General features: G+C 45.4%; 1 protein-coding gene across 1 annotated transcript in view; it reads right to left on the minus strand.

Moving 5' to 3' along the window:
• Positions 1 to 25,178, minus strand: part of LOC141134938 (C-type lectin domain family 10 member A-like) — a 129,493-nt gene that overhangs the window by 23,493 nt on the left and 80,822 nt on the right. The window contains exons 3-5 of the mRNA XM_073624371.1: positions 10,400 to 10,510; positions 7,541 to 7,579; positions 6,718 to 6,789 (exon numbers count right to left, since the gene is read on the minus strand). Coding sequence (XP_073480472.1) covers positions 6,718 to 6,789; positions 7,541 to 7,579; positions 10,400 to 10,510 — 222 coding nt within the window. The remainder of the gene's footprint in view (positions 1 to 6,717; positions 6,790 to 7,540; positions 7,580 to 10,399; positions 10,511 to 25,178) is intronic.

Below are 25,178 nucleotides of genomic sequence, written 5' to 3' on the forward strand. Positions count from 1 at the left end.
GGTCCCCCCCAAAATCCATACCAGACCCTTATCCAAGCACGCAACCTGTCAGGCCGCAGGAAAAGAGGGGGGGGCGAGAGAGCGCCCCCCCTCCTTAACCACACCAGGCCACATGCCCTCAACATGGGGAGGGTGCTTTGGACTTTTCAATGAGTTTTACCTATATTGCCGAAACCTGACAATACATTACAGCCGCGATCAGTTTTAAATTACATTTTTTTCCTTTAGAAATGTAATTTTGCTGTGGTACTGTTCTAAAGACAGGAAAACTGCAACACTTTATAGGCATACTATAGACACCCCCATTTTTATTGTTTCACTTTAAGCATTAAAAAAATCACTGCTCCCGAAAAAAAGGCAGTTTTTAAAACTTTTTTTGCATTGATCCATGTCCCCTGGGGCAGGACCCAGGTCCCCAAACACTTTTTATGGCAATAACTTGCATATAAGCCTTTAGAATGAGCACTTTTGATTTTTCACGTTCGTGTCCCATAGACTTTAATGGTGTTTGTGTGCTTGTCTGAATTTTTTGCCTGTTCGCAAGTTCTGGTGGGAACCGAACCGGAGGCTGTTCAGCTCATCCTTACAGATTATATCAAGGCTTGTGATTTTTCTATTGCTGGTGGCTATATAAATCCTGTATAATAATAATAATAATAATAGTACATTGTATCTAACTAATGTGCAGTACATTGAGCAGCACATAATTACCCATGACTTCATATGTTAAATTATACTTCACGTCGGAATCCGAGAAAGAGAGGAAAACCAACATCAATTAGTATAATCAGGTTTATCATTATAGACCTCTCTTACTCGACACACCCACTACCTTGCCCATCTCTTCTGGGTTCACATGGTTTCTGCTAAAGAGAAAAATCCACCAGTCTGAACTTTGATCCTAGGCATTTAGTCATGTGACCATATTGAGATTCTGGAGAAGTGGTTTCTACACGTAATACAATGTTTCAGGACTGTTACCATTTATGATCACCATGGAACATGGTGGACCAGGCAGTAGAAATCCTATTTGATACAAGGTCTGATTTCAAGCCCAACTCTAGTTTAATACCAAAAATAAAATAAAATAAAAAGAGTCTCTGGATCTGTCCCTTGCAGTAATTATAGTTCAACAGTTTTCCCAGATTGAATGATTGATGTCCAGTGTCGCTTAACCCACTTCCTGTGAACTCAGGGTGTCAAAGACCTACCACCCGTGAGTATGCCATTCATGGGTTCACAGGAGCATGCTGCTGAGAGCAACACCTTGTCATTATAAGGTCTGCTCTCTGCAGAATTCAAGATTCACCCAGTATGAGGACAGAAGAGAAACCATGTTAGGATCTACCCACTGCTGAGGAATGAAGAGGAACCATGAGGTTAAAACCCACTCTCTGCTGAGGACAAAAGAGGAACCATAAGATCAGAACCTACTCACTGCTGAGGACAGAAGAGAACACATAAGGTTAGGACTCACCCACTGCTAAGGACAAAAGAGAACCTATGAGGTCAGGGCCCAGCCACTGCTAAGGACAGAAGAGGACCCACCATGTAATGAACCCACCCACTGCTGAGGACAGAATAGGAATCATGATGTCAGGAGTCAGGACCCACCCACTTCTGAGGATAGAAGAGGGTCCATCATGTCATGTGACATCAGGACCCACCTACTGCTGAGGACAGAAGATAACCCATGAGGTCAGGAACCACCCACTGGTAGGGACAGAAGAGGATCCATCATGTCGCAGACCCATTATATAAGGACCCCCTCACCACACTGCTGAGGACAGAGGAGGACCAATGGGTCAGGACCCACCCACTGCTGAGGACAGAAGAGGATTCATCATGTCTTCGACCCATAGTGTCAGGTCCCACCATCTCCTGAGAACAAAAGAGGTCAGGACCCATGAGGTCAGGACCCACCCACTGCTGAGGACAGAAGATAACCCATGAGGTCAGGAACCACCCACTTTTGAGGACAGAAGAGAACCTATGAGGTCAGGACCCACCCACTGGTAGGGACAAAAGAGGATCCATCATGTCATGGATCTGTGACATCAGGACCCACCTACTGCTGAGGACAGAAGGTAACCCATGAGGTCAGGAACCACCCACTTTTGAGGACAGAAGAGAACCTATGAGGTCAGGACCCACCCACTGGTAGGGACAGAAGAGGACCCATCATGTCGCAGACCCATCAAATAAGGACCCCCCACCACACTGCTGAGGACAGATAAGGACCAATGAGGTCAGGACCCACCCACTGCTGAAGATAGAAGAGGACCCACAAGGTCAGGACCCACCCACTGGTGAGGACAGAAGAGGACCCATCATGTCACAGACCCATCATATAAGGATTACCCCCCCCACCACCACCACACTGCTGAGGACAGAAGAGGATTAGGGATGAGCCGAACACCCCTCCGGTTCGGTTCACACCAGAACCTGCAAACGACCGAAAATTTGCACGAACGTTATAACCACATTGACGTCTATGGGACTCGAATGTTCGAAATCAATAGTGCTCATTTTAAAGGCTAATTTACATGGTATTGTCCTAAAAAGGGTTTGGGGACCCGGTCCTGCCTCAGGGGACATGTATCAATGCAAAAAAAACTTTTAAAAATGGACGTTTTTCGGGAGCAGTGATTTTAATGATGCTTAAAGTAAAAAAAAAAAAAGTGAAATATTCCTTTAAATATCGTACCTGGGGGGTGTCTATAGTATGCCTGTGAAGTGACGCGTGTTTCCCGTGCTTAGAACAGTCCCTGCACAAAATGTCATTTTTAAAGGAAAAAAGTCATTTAAAACTGCTTGCGGCTTTAATGTAATGTCAGGTCCTGGCAATATGGATGAAAATCAGTGAGACAAACGGCATGGGTACCCCCCAGTCCATTACCAGGCTCTCTGGGTCTTGTATGGATTTTAAGGGGAACCCCGCACCCAAATTAAAAAAGGAAACAGCAGTATACAGGCTCTGTACTCTGAACAGCAGTATACAGGCGGTGCAAACAAGACAGGGACTGTAGGTTTGTTGTTAAGTAGAATCTGTTTGTAATTTTGAACTGTACTTGTACATTTTTAACGTGTTTAGCTCCAGCCAAAAAATCTATTTTAAGCTTTTTGGAAAACATAGGGAAGGGTTATCACCCCTGTGACATTTGTTTTGCTGTCTGTGCTCCTCTTCAGAAGATTTCACCTCACTTTTTGTCCCAATGACAAATGTTTTTTGAAAATTTGGGTTTTTTTGTGAAACAAGGATTGGTGATAAAGCATCAGTGAAAAGGAGAAATGTTTTTCCCATATTAACTCTTACAGGAGAGGATTTCCCTTCCTAGGGGTAGATTTCATCTCATTTCCTGTTGTCTCCTTCCGTTTGCAAGTAGGAGTCGTTTGTAAGTTGGATGTTTGAAAGTAGGGGCCTGCCCTATATACTCAGCAGTAATTTGGGCCTTAGGTGTTGTTGTGGCCACAACACTGTAAGCCCTCACAGGGCCCTGCTGTGAAATATTAGATCAAGAATTGTAATGACATGCCCCTGTTGAACAGGGGCAGAAAAATTGGGCCTTTGGTGGTGGTGGTGCTGGTGCCACAACACTGTAAGTCCTCACTCGCTCTTGGTGGGCGCAGAAACGGGCCCTGCTGTGAAATATTAGATCAAGAATAGTAATTACATGCCCCTGTTGAACAGGGGCTGAAAAATTGGGCCTTAGGCACTGGTGCTGGTGCCATAACACTGCAACCCCTCACAGATACTCTAGTTGGAATGCAGGAACGAGCCCTGCTGCAAAGTATTTCATCAAAAATTGTAATTACACGCCCCTGTTAAACAGGGGCTGAAAAATTGGGCCTTAGGCACTGGTGCTGGTGCCACAACACTGGAACCCCTCACAGATACTCTAGTTGGAACGCAGGCACGAGCCCTGCTGCAAAGTATTGCATCAAAAATTGTAATTACATGCCCCTGTTAAACAGGGGCTGAAAAATTTGGCCTTAGGCACTGGTGGCGGCGCCCAGAACCAAAATTGTCCATACAAGCTATCAGCATGATCATTGAGGAGGAAGAGGATAATTACTCAGCATAACAGGATAGTCACTCAGCATCAGCATAGGCAGTCTTTGAACGGATCTGACATTTCCAAAAAAAATTATTCGGTTACATCAGCATCAGGTGCTTGGTATCTGGTGGTGATCCAAGACTGATTCATTTTTATGAAGGTCAGTCGATCGACCGAGTCGGTGGACAGACGCACCCTGTGATCGGTTACAAAGCCAATAGCAGCACTGAATATGCGTTCCGAAAGAACGCTGGATGCAGGACAGGCCAGTAGCTCAATTGCATACTGTGCAAGCTCTGGCCAGTGATCCATCCTCAAGACCCAGTAACCCAGAGGATTTTTGGTGGGAAAGGTATTCCTGCACCATGTAAAACAGACGCTGGCGATGGTTGCTGGAACCGATCATACCTTGGGGCTGCGGACTAAAAAATTGCCTGAACGCATCGGTCAGACGGCCACCTTCTCCACAGCTCCTTCTTTGACTGACTGAAGCCCCAGCAACACGTTGTCCAGAAACAGGAGTTTGTAACCTCCCAGTGTCTGGGAACGCGTTGCACAGACCTTTACTGCAAGGCCTCCCAAAGATGTTTCATCCTCTGCTTTTCTGCGACGGCAAGATAAGGTCCGCAACCTTACCCTTGTAACGTGGATCAAGGAGCGTTGCCAGCCAGTATTGGTCCTTCTCCTTGATACCACGAATACGAGGATCCTTACGCAGGCTTTGCAGGATCAGGGAGGCCATCCAGCGTAGGTTTGCTGAGGCATTCGGTCCGGAGTCCTCTGGGTCACTAAGGACGACATGGTCCGCAGCCACCTCCTCCCAGCCACGTAAAGTTCCTTTTGTTTCTTGGGACTGATCCCTTAAAGACTGCTGCTGATGCTGAGTGCCAGGCTCCACCTCCATACTGACACAATTCTCCTCCTCCTCCTCGTCCTCTTCCTGTGTGATTGGCAGGCACGCAGGAACACTGTCTGGATAAAGGGGGCCTTGAGAGCTAAGGAAGTCCTCCTCTTCCTGCCTCTGTTCTGCCTCAAGTGCCCTGTCCATTATTCCACGCAGCGTGTGCTCCAACAGGTGGACAAGGGGGACAGTGTCACTGATGCATGCACTGTCACTGCTCACCATCCTCGTGGCCTCCTCAAATGGTGACAGGACAGTGCATGCATCCCTGATCATGGCCCACTGGCCTGGGGAAAAAAAAAAAGCTCCCCTGACCCTGTCCTGGTGCCATAGTCGCACAGGTACTCATTGATGGCCCTCTGCTGCATGTGCAGCCGCTGCAGCATGGCCAACGTTGAGTTCCACCTGGTGGGCATGTCACAGATCAGGCGGTTCTTGGGCAGGTTAAACTCCTTTTGGAGGTCTGCCAGCCGAGCACTGGCATTATATGACCTGCGGAAATGCACACAGACTTTCCTGGCCTGCCTCAGGACATCCTGTAAGCCCGGGTACCTGCCCAAGAACCGCTGCACCACCAAGTTAAGGACGTGAGCCAAACAGGGCACATGGGTCATTTGTCCCTGTCGGAGGGCAGAGAGGAGGTTGGTGCCATTGTCGCAAACCACCATTCCTGCCTTAAGTTGGCGTGGCGTCAACCACCTCTGAACCTGCCCCTGCAGAGCTAAAAGAACCTCTGCCCCAGTGTGGCTCCTGTCCCCCAAGCACACCAGCTCAAGCACCGCATGGCATCTTTTGGCCTGCATACTTGCGTAGCCCCTTAAACGGCTACGGAGCACCGCTGGTTCCGAGGACAAAGCACAGGAAGGGGCCATGGAGGCTTTGGCCAAATACAGCTCTCTCTACCGACGGCGCTGTGATTGGCCAAGCATGTGGGTCATAGTGCATGCTTGGCCAATCATCAGCCAGCAATGCACTGCGATGCCGCAGTGAATTATGGGCCGTGACGCGCCACACGAATTTGGCACGAACGGTCCATATCGTTTGCAATTCGACGAACGGTCGAACAGACGATGTTCGAGTCGAACATGGGTTAGACTCGAACACGAAGCTCATCCCTAAAGAGTACCAATGAGGTCAGGACCCAACCACTGCTAAAGATAGAAGAGAACCCACGAGGTCAGGACCCACCCACTGCTGAGGACAGAAGAGGACCCATCATGTCATGTACCCATAACGTCAGATCCCACCATCTCCTGAGGACAAATGAGGACCCATGAGGTCAGAACCCACCCACTGCTGATGACACAAGAGAACCCACGAGGTCAGGCTCCACCTACTTTTGAGGACAGAAGAGGACCCTATCATGTCACAGACCCATGGTGTCAGGACCCACCCACTGCTGAAGACAGAAGAGGACCCCTGAGGTCAGAATCCACCCACTGCTGAGGACAGAAGAGGACCCATGAGGTTAGGACCCCCCACTGCTGATGACAGAAAAGGAACTGTAATGTTACAGACCCATGATGTCAGGACTTACGAACCACCCACTGCAGAGGACAGACGAGTACCCATCATGTCATGGACCTGTAATGTCAGTTTTTTTGTTATTAAAATTCACCTAATTTGTTTGATATCTGGATACATTGTTCTGCAAAGAGACAGAGAGAGGCTTTGTGATATCTAGATGCTGTTTGCACACTGTGGTGAAAGGTGGTTTGATGGGTAAGTGTTCCAGTGATTGAAATAAGATAAACTTACTGCTTGCTGTCTGGACTTTTTCCAGGTTCCTCACAGCTCCCCGAATGCTCTGAACATCGCTGGAAAGAGAATCTGTAATGATAACATTGGTGGCTCGTCTCAGATTACTGTGGATCTACACTCCAATACACCCACAGAACATTAAAGAAAACTTCAGGTGCCTGATAATATACAGGTAACTGCTGATAAAATGATCCAAAGTATTCACAAAAATGTTTAAAGTACAGCGCATGAGAGCCACGCCTGGCCAATTTACAGAATCCACAATGTATAAGCAATAAAAAAATCACTTGTTTCACAGTATAACGTTTGCTTTCCCACCCCAGAATAGATACCTCCTTTGTTATAGGCACATTAGATGACTTCAAGATCCTAGATGACAGTAGCAGGGTGGATCTCATCCCTTATGCCAGTGATGGTGAACCTTGGCACCCCATATGTTTTGGAACTACATTTCCCATGATGCTCATGCACTCTTCAGTGTAGTTGAGCATCATGGGAAATGTAGTTCCAAAACATCTGGGGTGCCAAGGTTCCCATCACTGACTTATGCCGTGCCCTTGCCTTACCCAGGTAACACATTCTACAGGACAGTTTTTGGATTAGGAAGCTTGTGATATGCAGCTATATAGCCTCTGTCCGCCCTAAGGATCACCCACTATTGTGGGAAAATAGACGAGGGCTAATAGAATGGTATCCTCTTTTATGTTAAAGGGATAATCCCTGAGACCCCTCCAAGTGTTTCACAGATCCTGAGGAAGTGGAATATATGGAACCCATGAAATGCATTGTGACATGACCATAGAGACCATTATACACTCACCATTCCTCATCTGTGACATTTCCTCACCAACACTTTTATCTGAGGAGGAAATAGAAAACAATGGCAGATAAGGTTCTTCAATGTTGAGATAAGGTTCTTCAATGTTGGAGAACTCGCATCAACAAATACAGTTTAGAAAAAAAATAAAAATATGGTCCCCAGATTGCACAGACATGGTCTGGGTGTTATCGATCTTCACAGTGGTCATTATAAGGCCCCACTGAATCACATTTAATCTTTTTGGAATTATGAAGCTGACTTGTCATATATACTGTATATTGTGTATATTTTCATGGTAGGTGCACCATTCTACTAATTTGTCAGTGTAACCCCTCCAGGTATTTATGACCTCTCACAGATAACACAATACTTCCCCTGATAATGCCATCATTAGCTTCAGAAGGACAGAGCCATCTTCGTTCAGACATCCTCCAGGATCACCATCTATGTCTTGGACTATGTCTTGGACTAACTAAGATTCCAGCTCAGAGATGACACAGTAATTACATTTTTGGTGCCTGTGTAGTTCTTGGATGTGTTCACAAATGTCTGCCAATAGTTAGTCAAAGTCATAAACTGGAGCTCAAAGGCGGAGCCTTTCTCAATTAATTAAACTGCTGCTGTATATTACGATAAGTCAGGAATTTATTCATGGAGACTTACACTTTATATCTTTGAGTTCTTCAATATTGCTGCCAGGCAGTGGCGGCCCGTCCATAGGGGGCGCATGGGCGCCACCCCCAATCCATACGTTTGGTCCCCCTAATCTGCATGCGGGGTTCCGGATGCATGGATTTCACTGGGGTTTTAAGCCTGAGGCTCTAATTGGCTTAAAAAAAGGGTGGGCTCACATTAGTGACAATAGAAAATTAATATTCACTATTGCCTTCCTGATTCTCCTCCCAACCAATCATGAAGCAGTTCCTGAGACTCGATTGGCTAGGGAGTCTTAGGAACTGGTCTCAGTCAGGACTAATTTCCTGTTCGGCCTGAAGGAGAAGCAATGGCCCCGGAGCGAGGAGCTGCAGTCTGGATCCATGTCTGCCTGATCTGCCTCCTTCCTAAGGTAAGAAGGCCTCTGATCGCCACCAACCGGTCTCCCGTGGTGTGGGGGGATCGATGCATTCCAATCTGTCTCCCGCGGGGGGAGGGAGTTAGGGGGATCGCCCCAAGGTCTTACAACCTTTTGTATCACTTGCCCAACCCTATTTGATTTATATTGAAATCTCTTCTGAGCAGGGCCCTCTCAACCATCTTGTATTTTATTGTATTTTAACTGTATTGTGTCTTTTTTTTATTGTAATGCACTATATAAATCTTGTAAAATAATAATAATTCAGTGGAACCCAGAGGAGACACGTTGGGGTCTAAAAGATTAATAAGAAACCTGTCACCTAAAAATTATCACATAGGGCACTTTTTGTCCCCTATGTGATGACAAAAATAAAAAAGTTAAGCAAAAAAATAAGGTTAAACCAAAGCACATAAAATCCCCCCCAAAACATTTTGAGCCCCCACATATACACACGTACGAATGTAAACGCACACATTTATTGCGTTTGTTTACCCTAAGATTCACTTTAGTGTGTTTTTTTTACTGAAATTTGCAGTAATATCATGTGACATAAAAAATTGGAGCTACCACTATTTTATTCTCTAGGGTGTCTGCTTTCATAAGATATATCAGGGGGGTTTGTGTAATCTTCAGGCCTAAAATGTGTGGAAACAATGCAAAACAGTTTCTTGGTCTTATTTTTTTATTTTTTTGGTTTTACTTTGGATCTGCAGACGGTACACTTGTTGTTGAAACAAGCAAAGCAGTCCTTTGTTTACAATATGACACCACGTACTTGTGCAGTAATATAGTGTGCAGCAAAACTTCACATATTAGTCCTGATTGCCATAGCTGCCATTAAATTTAAGCAATCCTTCTTTTTTTTTTTAATTGTCAGACAGGTCTAAATTAACAGTCAGAGGTTCTGCGCAGGAAGGTAGTAGTCACTTTAGCCCTAGGCAAATATTTAAAAGTCTGCCCCCTGTGGGAAGGGCAACCAGTACTGAATACAGAGGCAGAAAACCTCTTAGGTAGAATACTATGACCATAAGAAACTCACTCTTCCTCAAATGTTCCTTCAATAAGCAAATGACCAGAGGCAGTCTGTATCTGGAATGTTGCTGTTATAAACTAGAGGTTGTCTGGTTGTGGTAGGTATGCACTCTTTTTACACTTATTTTTTTTTATTTCTGAATTAAAAAAAAAAAAATATTTAAATCTTTTATTTAAAAATATTTTTTCCTTCCTTGTAAGGGGGTCCCTGCACTGATCAAGCAAACATAGGCAGTAATGGCAACGCAACATTGGCACTACATTAGGCAAAACAAGAAGTCCTAGGCCTCAGCACCACCTTGTCCCTTTCTGAAATCAGAAATGGTTCTTTGCGAAATAAGGACAAATGTTCGGAGACACGACTGAAAGAAGTGATGGGTGCAAGGATTACTGCCTTGTAGGTGAAATATAAATAGGAAGATATAGGGATGTAGAGAGACATAGAGGGGAGGTTCTCCAATTGGTTGAAAAGACCATCTCGAAAGATTAGAAAAAAACAGAATGGGGCTTAACCCAGGAGTGAGAGGCCAACGGTCTCTTGAAGTTAAAAAGGGCAAAAAATAGCCAATTTCTCACTCAACATTTTTTTAACGCTATTTACAGATTTACATTTTTTTTATATTTGCCTTTTATAGACTTTTTTCCTGATAGTGATGAGCTGGACATCCCAGGTTCTGATTGAGAGGTAAGTTCATGAACTTAATCGAAGTTCAGATGCCAAATCCAAACCCCAATATAATAGAGATACTCACAGGAAATGAACAGGAAAGTTGTGATGGTGACCAGAGTAATGAAGACCAATATTAGGAGGATCCCCAGGATCAGTATCACCCGGTGCTGTGTATTCTTGGCAGCCGGAATCTCTGCAGACAGAGAGGATAGTGAATAATCCTGCTTGTATCAGCCGGTATAATAATCCTTCAGAATTCTTATCTCATGTAAAGACATTTTATATTCATGCCGGATCATCTGTGTGCTCGTTCCCTGCATACAAATCCGTAATCTTCTACTATAACTGTATATATCTATATTTATATCACATCTATTATATAATAATTTTCCACTATAACTGTATATGTACATATCACATCATGTTATTTCATTATCATGATATAGCCAAATGAGAGCGTAGATTCTGGTTCATACACTACTACCATATGTCTACTACATGTCCTACTACTGTATGTCTGCTACATGTCCTACTACCGTATGTCTACTACATGTCCTACTATTGTATGTCTACTACATGTCCTACTACTGTATGTCTACTACATGTCCTACTACCGTATGTCTACTACATGTCCTATTACCGTATGTCTACTACATGTCCTACTACTGTATGTCTACTACTTGTCCTACTACAGTATGTCCAAAAAATATTGTCTTACAAAGTCTAAAAAATATTGTCCCACAATGTCCAAAAATTAATATCCCGTGATTTCCAAAAATAATATCCTGCAATGTCCAAAAAGCAATGTCCCACTATGTCCAAAAAAATAATGTCCCATGTTTTCAAAAAATAATGTCCCAAGATGTACAAAAAATTATGTCTATGATGTCTAAAAGTTAATTTCCCTTAATGTCCAAAAATAATATCCTATAGTGTCCAAATGTCCAAAAAAATGTCCAAAAAAAAATTATGCACCAAGATGTCTAAAAAATAATGTCCTATCATGCCCAAAAATAATGTCCAAAAGAAAATCCCACAAAGTAAATGTCCCACAATGATTTTTTTCCCACTGATCCTCTTACCGGGAATGACAGCAAAGCTTCAATGACAGCATAGTGGTTCTTGGATGCTGGTGACCCCCAGTGTCCTAGCAACCAATGATGCATCCCTATTTAGCTGAATGGAAACATTGACGTTGAGGATGCTTGCTGACATCACTGAGCAAATATGACCACGTGGTGATATTTGGTCAATGACATCTGCTAACATCCCCAGTCCAACTATCTACATTCATATGAATGGGGGCAGGGATGCTCCATTGGTTGCTTAACCCCTGACAGCCACAGTGTCCTGGAAACCACAGACCTGAAAGGGAAGCTGTCATTTATTAGTGGCAGTAGTAATACTGCTGCTAATGAACACCTTCCTTGTGAATCAGGAGGTTCACTGCAGTGGGTGGGTGAACAAGTAATTTAGTTGACCTGTTAACTGAAAACAGCTAGAGTTTGGGGCAAAACCTGCATTGCTACAAACTTGAACCCTTATCTCTAATTGTGAGTTTCAGTATTAACGTTTCTCACAAGCCTGTCATTTGCAGGTGGTTAGGGATAAGCCGAACACCCCCCGGTTCGGTTCGCACCAGAACCTGCGAACGGACCGAAAGTTTGCGCGAACTTTAGAACCCCATTAAAGTCTATTGGGCTTGAACGTTTGAAATCAAAAGTGCTAATTTTAAAAGCTAATATGCAAATTATTGTCCTAAAAAGAGTTTGGCGACCCGGGTCCTGCCCCAGGGGACATGCAAAAAAAAGTCTTAAAAACGTCCGTTTTTTCAGGAGCAGTGATTTTAATGGTACCTAAAGTGAAAAAAAAGTGAAATATTCCTTTAAATATCGTACTTGGGGGGTGTCTATAGTATGCCTGTAAAGTGGCGCGTGTTTCCCGTGCTTAGAACAGTCCCTGCACAAAATGTCTTTTTTAAAGGAAAAAAAGTCATTTAAAACGGCTTGCGGCTTTAATGTAATGTCGGGTCCTGGCAATATGGATGAAAATCAGTGAGACAAACGGCATGGGTACCCCCCAGTCCATTACCAGGCCCTTTGGGCCCTATGGATATTAAGGGGATCCCCGCACCCATATTAAAAAAAGGAAAGGCGTGGGGCCACCAGGCCCTATATACTCTGAACAGCAGTATACACTCAGGTGGTGCAAACAAGACAGGGACTGTAGGTTTGTTGTTAAGTAGAATCTGTTTGTAATTTTGAACTGGTACATTTTATAAGTGTAGCTCCAGCCAAAAATCTATTTTTAAGCTTTTTGGAAAACATAGGGAAGGGTTTTCACCCCTGTGACATTTGTTTTGCTGTCTGTGCACCTCTTCAGAAGATTTTACCTCACTTTCTGTCCCAATGACAAATGTTTTTAGAAAATTTGTTTTTTATATTGAAACAAGGATTGGTGATAAAGCATCAGTGGAGAGGAGACACGTTTTTCCCATATTAACTTTTACAGGAGAGAATTTCCCTTCCTAGGGGTAGATTTCATCTCACTTCCTGTTGTCTCCTTCCGTTTGCAAGTAGGAGTCGTTTGTAAGTTGGATGTTTGAAAGTAGGGGCCTGCCCTATATACTCAGCAGAAATTGGGGCCTTAGGTGTTGGTGAGGGCCTTAGCCCTCACAGTTACTCTTGGTGAGCGCAGGAATGGGCCCTGCTGTGAAATATTAGATCAAGAATGGTAATTACATGCCATTGTTGAACAGTGGTAGAAAAATTGGGCCTTTGGTGTTGGTGGTGGTGGTGCTGGTGCCACAACACTGTAAGTCCTCACATTTACTCTTGGTTGGCGCTGGAACGGGCCCTGCTGTGAAATATTAGATCAAAAATTGTAATTACATGTCCCTGTTGAACAGGGGCAGAAAAATTGGGCCTTAGGCACTGGTGCCACAACACTGCAACCCCTCACAGATGCTATAGTTGGAGCACAGGAATGAGCCCTGCTGCAAAGTATTGCATAGAAAATTGTAATTACACCCCCCTGTTAAACAGGGGCTGAAAAATTGGGCCTTGGGCACTGGTGCTGGTGCCACAACACTGCAATCCCTCACAGATACTCTAGTTGGATCTCAGGATTGAGCCCTGCTGCAAAGTATTGCATCAAAAATTGTAATTACACACCCCTGTTAAACAGGGGCAGAAAAATTGGTCCTTGGCCACTGGTGGCGGTGCCCAGAACCAAAAATGTTCTTACAAGCTATCAACATGAAAATTGAGGAGGAAGAGGATTGTCACTCAGCATAACAGGATACTCACTCAGCATCAGCATAGGCAGTCTTGAAGGAATCTCACAATAAAAAAAAAATCAATCGGTTACATAAGCATCAGGTGCTTGGTAGCTGGTGATCCAAGACTGATTCATTTTTATGAAGGTCAGTCGATCGACCAATTCGGTGGACAGGCGCACCCTGTGATTGGTTACAAAGCCCCCAGCAGCACTGAATGTACGTTCTTAAAGAACGCTGGATGCAAGACAGGCCAGTAGTTCAATTGCATACTTTGCAAGCTCTGGCCAGTGATCCATCCTCAAGACCCAGTAACCCAGAGGTTTTTCGGTGGGAAAGGTGTCCAAGTCTGATCTTGCCCCTAGGTAATCCTGCACCATGTGAATCAGACGCTGGCGATGGTTGCTGGAACCGATCAGACCTTGGGGCTGCGGACTAAAAAATTGTCTGGACGCATCAGTCAGATGGCCACCTTCTCCACTGCTCCTTCTGTGACTGACCGAAGCCTCAGAAACACGTTGTCTAAGAGGACCAGGAAATTGTAACCTCCCAGGCTCTGGAAACGCGTTGCACAAACCTTTCTGCAAGGCCTCCCAAAGATGTTTCATCCTCTGCTCCCTCTGCGACGGTAAGATAAGGTCCGCAACCCTACCCTTGTAACGTGGATCAAGGAGGGGTGCCAGCCAGTAATGATCCCTCCCCTTGATACCACGAATACAAGGATCCTTCCACAGGCTTTGCAGGATCAGGGAGGCCATGCAGGGTAGGTTTGCTGAGGCATTTGGTCCAGAGTCCTCTGGGTCACTAAGGACGACATGATCCGCAGCCACCTCCTCCCAGCCACATACAAGTCCATGGGTTTTTTCGAACTGTAAATGATCCCTTGAGGACTGCTGCTGATGCTGAGTGCCAGGCTCCACCTCCATACTGACACAGTCCTCCTCCTCCTCCTCCTCCTTGTCCTCTTCCTGTGTGATTGGCGGGCACTCAGGAACACTGTCTGGATAATGGGGGCCTTGAGAGGTAAGGAAGTCCTCCATTTCTTCCCTCTGTTCTGCCTTAAGTGCCCTGTCCATTATTCCATGCAGCGTGTGCTCCAACAGGTGGACAAGAGGGACAGTGTCACTGATGCATGCACTGTCACTGCTCACCATCCTCATGGCCTCCTCAAATGGTGACAGGACAGTGCATGTATGTAAAGATGACTCCCGTGCTGTCTAAAAATAAAACTTATGCCACGTACACACGGGCGGACTATTCGACCAGACTGATCCGATGGACCAAATCCGGCAGACAATCCGACCGTGTGTGGGCTGCATCGGACTTCCGACGGACCGCTTCGATCAGAAATCCGACGGACTTTAGATTTGAAACTTGCTTCAAATCTTTCCGTCGTAACTCCGCCGGACTCAGTTCCTGACGGAAAGCCCGTACTTCTGTATGCTGGTCCGATGGACCAGATACGACGCAAGGGCAGGGTACTACATCTTGCGCTCGCTGCAATTGGAAAAACACATTTTCCTATTGCGGAGAGCGCAGAGCATACCAGGCCCTTAGGTCTGGTATGGATTTTAAGGGGAACCCCCTACGCCGAAAAAACGGCGTGGGGTCCCCCCTAAATTCCATACCAGACCCCGGTCCGAACCGTACCAGGCCGCATGCCCTCAACATGTGGGGGGTGCTTTGTTCATGAGGACAAGGGCCTCTTCCCGACAACCCTGGCCGTTGGTTGTCGGGGTCTGCGGGTGGGGGGCTTATCGAAATCCGGGAGCCCCCTTGAATAAGGGGGCCCCCAGATCCCGGCCCCCCACCCTGTGTGAATGAGTATGGGGTACATCGTACCCCTACCCACTCACCTAGGGAAAAAGTGTCAATAAAAAAACACTACACAGGTTTTTAAAGTAATTTATTAGACAGCTCCGGGGGTCTTCTTCTGACTTCGGGGGTCTTCTTCTGACTTCGGGGGTCCCTCCGGGCCTCTTCTCCCGGCGTCCGGTTCTGAGATCGGAGAGGAGAGGAGAGGAAAGAGGAGAGAGGACAGTGAATGTCTTGAACATGAGCGGTGTGACGGAGGTGACACTGGCAGCTAGTCTTACACCGATCACATCTGAGTCCATTTGACAAACATTGGGGATCAGGAGCCGTTCGAAGATCTTACATCAAGGGCATACGAACTTGGCGTTCGTAGATTGATGCCTATGCTCCTTTTAAATAAGTAAGTGCATCATCTTTTTGATTCGCCCCTGTCCCATGGTGTTTGTCGCGGAATTACGTTATATCCTTTCTTCTCTGTGTTTCTCCATATGATCCCTGACATCCACCATTGAGATTGTTCAAGCAATTTATAGGAGATTGTTCCACCTTTGCATCAACCATCTTTACCTGTGATCTGTGACCAGCAGTAAGGTGAGCTGCTTGCAGACACAGAGGTGCCATCACTGAAGATTGCATTTGGTACACGTGTGTTTCCTGGTGGATTGACCGATTTTGTTTTTTGTTTTTTGTCTTATATGAACTATTTATATATATATATATATATATATATATATATATATATATATATATATATATATATGAATTGCTATCACATGAACTTTTTTGCCACCTTCATACATTGTATATTTTTGTGGACTCATTTTTGTGTGTTTATATACGCACCACCACTCAGCCCTATGTGGTACATGATTGATATTCCTATATATTTTACATGCTTATACGTGTATACCACTTACCTCACACTTTTCCAGTGTGCAGTATTTCACTGCATTAGTCATTATTTGATTCACCTGGTTTCATGTACTTCTATTCTTTTGTTATTTTATTATCACAACATTTTCTAGCTTTTATTAGCATATTCTTTGTAGCATCCTCTTCATTTTTCCCTTTCACTCACAGCGCAAACACCATTATTATTTTCTTTTTAGGACAGTGCATGCATCCCTGATCATAGCCCACTGGCGTGGGGAAAAAATAACAGGGTCCCCTGACCCTGTCCTATTGCCATAGTCGCATAAGTACTCATTGATGGCCCTCTGCTGCGTGTGCAGCCACTGCAGCATGGCCAACGTTGAGTTCCACCTGGTGGGCATGTCACAGATTAGGCGGTTCTTGGGCAGGTTAAATTCCTTCGGAGGTCAGCCAGCTGAGCACTGGCATTATATGACCTGCGGAAATGCACACAGACTTTCCTGGCCTGCCTCAGGACATCCTGTAAGCCCGCGTACCTGCCCAAGAACCACCAAGTTAAGGACGTGAGCCAAACAGGGCACATGGGTCAGTTGTCCCTGTCGGAGGGCAGAGAGAAAGTTGGTGCCATTGTCGCAAACAACCATACCTGCCTTAAGCTGGCGTGGCGTCACCCACCTCTGAAACTGCCCCTGCAGAGCTGACAGAATCTCTGCCCCAGTGTGGCTCCTATCCCCCAAGCACACCAGCTCAAATACCGCATGGCATCTTTTTGCCTGAGTGCTTGTATAGCCCCTTGAACGCCTACAGAGCACCGCTGGTTCCAAGGACAAATCAGCACAGGAAGAGGCCATGAAGGAAGAAGAGGAGGGGGTGGAGGAGAGAGGTGTGGCAGAATCACCACTAGTAGAATTTTGGAGGCGTGGTGGCAGAACAACCTCCAACACTACTGTACCCTGTCCTGCATCCTTCCCAGCTGCCAGAAGAGTCACCCAGTGCACGGTGAAAGATAGGTAACGTCCCTGTCCATGCCTGCTGGACCATGACTCAGCAGTAATATGCACCTTACCGCTGACCGCCCTGTCCAGCGAGGCATGGACATTGCCTTCCACATGCCGGTAGAGAGCTGGAATCGCCTTCCGTGAGAAAACGTGGCGTTTGGGAACCTGCCACTGAGGAACCGCACATTCCACAAACTCACGGAAGGGGGCAGATTCTACCAACTGAAAAGGCAGCAGTTGTAGTGCTAGCAATTTTGCCAAGCTAGCATTCAACCGCTGGGAATGTGGATGGCTGGGAGCGAACTTCTTTCGGCGGCGCAGCAGCTGGGGCAGGATAATTTGCCTGGTACAATCTGACATCGGTGTACCGATAGCAGATTGCCCGCAAGTACTTGGCTGTGACACACCTAATTCTACACCTTCATTCCTCTCAGTGCAGGTTTCAGAGAGGACTGAAGGTATAGTGGGGTTGGAGATCCCAGCTGATGAGGAGCAAAGAGAGGTCCGCTATGTTCTTTGGTGTGGGTCTTTTAGGTATGTTTGCCAACGAACTGCATGGCAGGTCGACATATGTCTGGTCAAGCATGTGGTGCCCAATCGGGTGATGTTTTGGCCACGCGGGATACGCTAGAGACATATGTTGCAAATAGCAGCAGTGGGATCTGATGCACTCGTCTCAAAAAAGGCCCACACCAAAGAACTTTTGGAATAACGCACAGAGACAGCAGCGCCCTGCACATGCGGAGCTCTACGGTGTGATGCAGTCGGTGTGCTGCCCTTAAGCTGGCCCCTGGAGGGCATCCTGCCTTGGAGATGTGCCTCCTCCTCCTCTCTCCTATCAGGCACCCACGTGGAGTCAGTGACCTCATCATCCCCTCCCTCATCACTGGAGCAAACTTGGCAGTATGCTGCAGCTGGGGGAACATGACTGCCAGATTGCTGTCCTTCTTGGGCACCCCCTCTCTCTGGGCTCACGTTACTGCCTTCCTCTAGCTGGGTACCATCATTGGAGCCTTCAAAACGCTGGGCATCCTCCTGGAGCATGTACCCAACACTGTGGTCAAACAGTTCGGGGGACTCCTCAGGAGGACATGGTGGGGCTAGGGAAGGAGTGACTGATGCCATTGAGCCAAGGGAAGAAGCTGCGTTGGCAGCTGCTTTGCCAGACAAAGTACCCTGAGCCTGGGTGAGAGAGGATGAGGAGGATGAGGACGGCTTGGTCATCTACTCTACCAAGCCTTTTCCCCATGTTGCGGCTCAACATGGCCAGCTGCCGAAAAAAAGGAAAAGCGTGTCCCACAGCCACGTGCTGATGAGGATGCACTGTCTCTATGACCAGCACTGTTGCCTCTAGACACAGAGCCTGCTTGCCCTCTTTTATTGATTTGTGACTGTCTGCCTCTCCTTGTTGGCCTTCCAGACATACTAATGGCCTGCAGTGAGATGTAGCTGCACAAAGCTGGGATGTATATATATACTGATACTGCAGCTAGCAGAATCAACTGCCTGCCTGTAGTGAATTTAGATAAAGGACCTCTGCGCTATTCGAGTGAACTATAAAAATGGACCAATAAGTAAAAGGAGTAGAAATGCTGCAAAATCTAACAGTGATCACTAATCCCCTAATGTAAATAAAGTGTATATAAATATTTATATGTGATCTTGCGCATAAACCTCAATAAAAATCACTAATTGAAAGAAAGTGCTAATGATAATAATGATGAAAAATAATAAAAATAATAATAATGTTGATAAATAATATTAAAAAAATGTATACAATAAACCACGTGTATATGGGAACAAAACAAGCTGATGTAGGACTTCACAACAATGACAAACTAATATAACAATGTGCTTCAATGTGCAAGAAATAATCAATAAACACACAGAAGTGTTCAAAAAATGTTCAAAAAATATTCAATAAAAATGCAAAAGTGTTCAAAAACTGTTCAGAAAATATTCAATAAAAATGCAAAAGTGTTCAAAAAGTGTTCAAAAAATGGTCAAAGAATTGTGCAAGCTGTAACGAATGTATGAAATAAGATACCAAAGTTCAAAATAAAATTCCAATGTGCAAAAAGTTCAGAAATCTTCACCATCAGATAGAAGGAGACATATCATGTTGACTGTGATTCAAATGGTAACAACACCCCTTCAATGTTCTCTCAATGCTCTTACCTCAAGGGTAGGGATGAGCTTCGAGTTTGAGTCAAACTCATGTTCGACTCGAACATTGGCTGTTCGCAAGTTCGCCGAACAGCGAACAATTTGGGGTGTTTGCGGCAAATTCGAATGCCGCGGAACACCCTTTAAAAGTCTATGGGAGAAATCAAAAGTGCTAATTTTAAAGACTTATATGCAAGTTATTGTCATAAAAAGTGTTTGGGGACCTGGGTCCTGCCCCAGGGGACATGGATCAATGCAAAAAAAAGTTTTAAAAGCGGCCGTTTTTTCGGGAGCAGTGATTTTAATAATGCTTAAAGTCAAACAATAAAAGTGCAATATCCCTTTAAATTTTGTAGCTGGGGGGTGTCTATAGCATGCCTGTAAAGGGGCGCATGTTTTCCGTGTTTAGAACAGTCTGACAGCAAAATGACATTTCGAAGGAAAAAAGCCATTTAAAACTACTTGCGGCTATTGCATTGCCAGTCCGACAATACACATAAAAGTTCATTGATAAAAACGGCATGGGAATTCCCCACAGGGGAACCCCGAACCAAAATTTAAAAAAAAAAATGACGTTGGGGTCCCCCTAAATTCCATACCAGGCCCTTCAGGTCTGGTATGGATTTTAAGGGGAACCCCGTGCCAAAAAAAAAAAAACGGCGTGGGGTCCCACCAAAAATCCATACCAGACCCTTATCCGAGCATGCAACCTGGCAGGCCGCAGGCAAAGAGGGGGGGACAAGAGAGCACCCCCCCTCCTGAACCGTACCAGGCCACATGCCCTCAACATTGGGAGGGTGCTTTGGGGTAGCCCCCCAAAACACCTTGTCCCCATGTTGATGAAGACAAGGGCCTCATCCCCACAACCCTGGCCGTTGGTTGTGGGGGTCTGCAGGCGGGGGGCTTATCGGAATCTGGAAGCCCCCTTTAACAAGGGGACCCCCAGATCCTGGCCCTCCCCCCTGTGTGAAATGGTAAGGGGGTACAAAAGTACCCCTACCATTTCACTAAAAAACTGTCAAAAATGTTAAAAATTACAGTTTTTGACAATTCCTTTATTTAAATGCTTCTTCTTTCTTCTTTCTTCTATCTTCCTTCATCTTCTTCTTCTTCTTCTGGTTCTTCTGGCTCTTCTGGTTCTTCCTCCGGCGTTCTCGTCCAGCATCTCCTCCGCGGCATCTTCTATCTTCTTCTCCTCGGGCCGCTCCGCACCCATGGCATGGGGGGAGGCTCCCGCTCTTCTCTTCATCTTCTTCTCTTCTTCATCTTCTTCTTCATCTTCTTCTCTTCTTCTCTTCTTCATCTTCTTCTCCGGCCGCTCCGCATCCATGCTGGCATGGAGGGAGGCTCCCGCTGTGTGACGGCGTCTCCTTGTCTGACGGTTCTTAAATAACGGTGACCCCGCCCCCCTCTGGCGCACAGGACATGACGGGACTTCCCTGTGGCATTCCCCGTGAAGTCACAGGGAAGTCCCGTCAAGTCACCGTGCGTCAGAGGGGGGCGGGGTCACCGGGTGGCCCTGCCCCCTGTTATTTAAGAACCGTCAGACGAGGAGACGCGTCACACAGCGGGAGCCTCCCTCCATGCCAGCATGGATGCGGAGTGGCCCGGAGAAGAAGATGAAGAAGAGAAGAAGAGAAGAAGATGAAGCAGAGAAGAAGATGAAGATGAAGAAGATGAAGAGAAGAGCGGGAGCCTCCCCCCATGCCATGGGTGCGGAGCGGCCCCAGGAGAAGAAGATAGAAAACGCTGCGGAGGAGATGCTGGACGAGAACACCGGAGGAAGAACCACAAGAGCCAGAAGAACCAGAAGAAGAAGAAGAAGATGAAGGAAGATAGAAGAAAGAAGAAGCATTTAAATAAAGGAGTTGTCAAAAACTGTCTCTTGTCATTTTTAACATTTTTGACAGTTTTTTAGTGAAATGGTAGGGGTAAGTACCCCCTTACCATTTCACACAGGGGGGAGGGCCGGGATCTGGGGGTCCCCTTGTTAAAGGGGGCCAGACCTGAAGGGTCTGGTATGGAATTTAGGGGGGCCCCCACATCATTTTTTTTTTAATTTTGGCCGGGGTTCCCCTTAATATCCATACCAGACCTGAAGGGCCTGGTATGGAATTTAGGGGGACCCCCACGTCATTTTTTTTTTTAACTTTGGTTCGGGGTTCCCCTGTGGGGAATTCCCATGCCGTTTTTATCAATGAACTTTTATGTGTATTGTCGGACCGGCAATGCAATAGCCGCGAGTAGTTTTAAATGGCTTTTTTCCTTTGAAATGTCATTTTGCTGTCAGACTATTCTAAATACAGGAAACATGCGCACCTTTACAGGCATACTATAGACACCCCCCAGCTACGAAATTTAAAGGGATATTACACTTTTATTGTTTGACTTTAAACATTATTAAAATCACTGCTCCTGAAAAAACGTCCATTTTTAAAAAATTTTTTTGCATTGATCCATGTCCCCTGGGGCAGGACCCAGGTCCCCAAACACTTTTTATGACAATAACTTGCATATAAGCCTTTAAAATTAGCACTTTTGATTATTCATGTTCGTGTCCCATAGACTTTAACGGTGTTCGCATGTTCGAACAAACTTTTTTCCTGTTCGCATGTTCTAGTGCGAACCGAACAGGGGGGTGTTTGGCTCATCCCTACTCAAGGGCATAGATAAATGCCTTAGTCCATTGCCAGGACGTACACCTAGATGACGGGACCCAGACTCAGTCAGGATAGGAGATGGGTACTTGATGGAAAAGGCATCAGTCACCTCCAACCCAGTATCCGGATCCACATGGAAAGAAATAGCCTCCAATAGTGTATTACCACAAAAACCCAATTTATTAAAAAACTAAAATATGCTTACATCAAAAAAGATGAAGGATAAGCCAAACAGAGACCAGAAACTGCATTTTTCGCCACCTCATATGTCACTTCCGGTAGCAACTTCCGGTTTGCGGTAAACTTCCGGTTCGCAGTAAACAACTTCCTGTAACGTTAGTCTATCCTACGCGTTACGCCGAACCCTCATGACTTCCTCAGGTAACTAGATTGGATGAAAGAGCCATTAATTTATATCAATTGGGCAGGAAGTGACAAAACCACCATTTTGTTGAAGACCAAAGGGTGGATTAGCAACTACCTAAAACGGCCTTTTCCTTTCTTTACATTAATAAAAAATAGGTGTGAAACATCTATTAAGGACATCTATTTAAAAGCAACAGGCATTTAAAAAATTAAGATAAAAATAGATCACTTGGATATCATGATATAAATATTCCAGGTAAAAAAACTGTGAATCTCTTACATCAGATAGACATTCCAAACAATGCCATCTTGTGGAAATTCGGAGGAATTAGTTCTTCAACATACAAAGAAGGACTTTACTGATTGGATTCATGCCATCTTGTGGACATTGACAGGAATGACTTCAGAGAAGATATATACTCTAACGAATAAAATAAATTATATTCCAGGCATTTCAGACGCTACCATCTTGTGGAAATGCGCAGGAACTGGTTCTCCAAAATGAAAAAAACAATTACTAATTGAGTAACATGCCATCTTGTGGACATTAGAAGGAATGACTTCAAAAATATATATACTTTATCTGATAAAATATATATAAAAAAATATATGTAAAAATGCATTCTAAAAATATAGAATGTATAAGCCGATACCTCTGTATAATCATCACTAGCCTAATCACGACGTAAAAATTACGAATAAAAAAATAAATAAAAAATAAGAAATAGAGATAAAAATCGAAAAATGTATACTGCACCCCAGAAATCAAATATGAGAATTAGTCACTTAAAACAATTCAAGTCAACATCGATGTTTAACCCGTCAGGAGCCAATGTTTTCATTTTATAAATCCACTTAGATTCTTTTTGACTGATGGTTCTGACTTTGTGGTCCCCTCTCCATGATTTATTATATCTCTCTATACCCCAAAAGGTGAGTTCTGCTGGATCATTTTTTTGAACTGCAGCAAAATGCCTCGATAAACTATGTTTTGGGAATCCTTTCATTATATTTTGGACATGTTCTTTCACTCTAGCTTTCAAAGCCCTTTTGGTTCTCCCTACATACTGTACATTACACGAACATTGTAGAACATAAACCACACCCTCTGTGTGGCAGCTAATAAAATCCTTAATTGGATAAATATGACCTGTGCTAGTAGCTTGAAATTCTTTCTTTTTTCCTTGACATTTTTTTGAATGCTGGCAAGCAAAACAATACTTGCAGGGAAAAAAAGCCTTTTCCACTAAAGAATGAAAATTGATTTTTTTAAAGGAGGGTCAACTACATTTTTCACAATTAAGTCTCGTAATGTGGTGGCCCGTTTATATACAATGATCGGTTTATCAGGTAAAATGCTTTGTAGATGTTTATCTCCTTTCAGGATGTGCCAATGCTTCTTGAATATTTTTTCTATATCCTTATATTGGACATTATAATCAAGCACTATAACTGGTGCTTTCGGGAGGGATTGAGTTTTCTTCTCTCCATGGATCATGTGTCGTCTCTCCATAGATTGTACCAATTCAATTTGCTTGTCTACAAATTGTTGAGTATATCCCTTGCTCATGAATCTCTTGCCAATAAAGTCAGCCTGGGTTCTATAGTCTGAGTCTTTCGTACAGTTCCACCTAATTCTTACTAGCTGACCTTTCGAAATGTTGAACAACCAGGGTTTGTAGTGGCAACTTGTAATTGGTAAGTAGCTGTTTCTTGCTACATCTTTAACCACTTGCCGCCCGCCCTATTACAGAATGACGGCGGCAAAGTGGTTTGATATTCCTGATCGGACGTCATATGACGTGATCAGGAATATGGAGCCGCTGTGCGCCCCCGGGGGCGCGCATCGCGGCGATCGTTGTTGCGGGGTGTCAGTCTGACACCCTGCAACACCGATCTAGGTAAAGAGTCTCCGTCGGAGACTCTTTACCACGTGATCAGCCGTGTCCAATCACGGCTGATCACGATGTAACTAGGAAGAGCCGGTGATCGGCTTTTCCTCACTCGCGTCTGACAGACGCGAGTAGAGGAGAGCCGATCGGCTGCTCTCCTGAAAGGGGGGGTCTGTGCTGATTGTTTATCAGCACAGCCCCCCCTCGGATCCTACCCAGGACCACCAGGGAAGCCGCCCAGGACCACCAGGGAAGCGATCCACACTAGACCACCAGGTATGCCCCTAGACCACCAGGGAAATGCCACTGTGTGCCCAGGCAGCTGCCAATCTGTGCCCAGGCAGCTGCCAGTCGGTGCCCACTTCAATGCCTACCACTGCCAGTGCCACCAGGGATGCCCATCAGTGCCTAGTATCAGTTCCGCGTATCAGTGCCCATCAGTGCCACGTATCAGTGCCCAGCAGTGCCGCCTATCAGTGCCCAGCAGTGCCCAGCAGTGCCGCCTATCAGTGCCACCTATCAGCGCCACCCTATCAGTGCCCAGCAGTGCCCAGCAGTGCCGCCTTTCATTGCCCATTAGTGTCGCCTATCAGTGCCCATCAGTGCCAACCAGTGCCACCCAGTGCCACCCATCAGTGCCGCCTATCAATGCCCATCAGTGCTGCATATGAGTGCCACCCATCAGTGCCGCCTACCAGTGCCCATCAGTGCCGCATATCAGCGCCCATCGTCAGTGCCCGCTCATTGGTGCCACCTCATCGGTGCCGCCGTATCAGTGCCTGTCAGTGCCGCCTTATCAGTGCCAATCAGTGAA

The sequence above is a fragment of the Aquarana catesbeiana genome, linkage group LG03 (assembly GCF_042186555.1).
Source record: "Aquarana catesbeiana isolate 2022-GZ linkage group LG03, ASM4218655v1, whole genome shotgun sequence".
In the NCBI taxonomy this organism is placed as follows: Eukaryota; Metazoa; Chordata; class Amphibia; order Anura; family Ranidae; genus Aquarana; species Aquarana catesbeiana.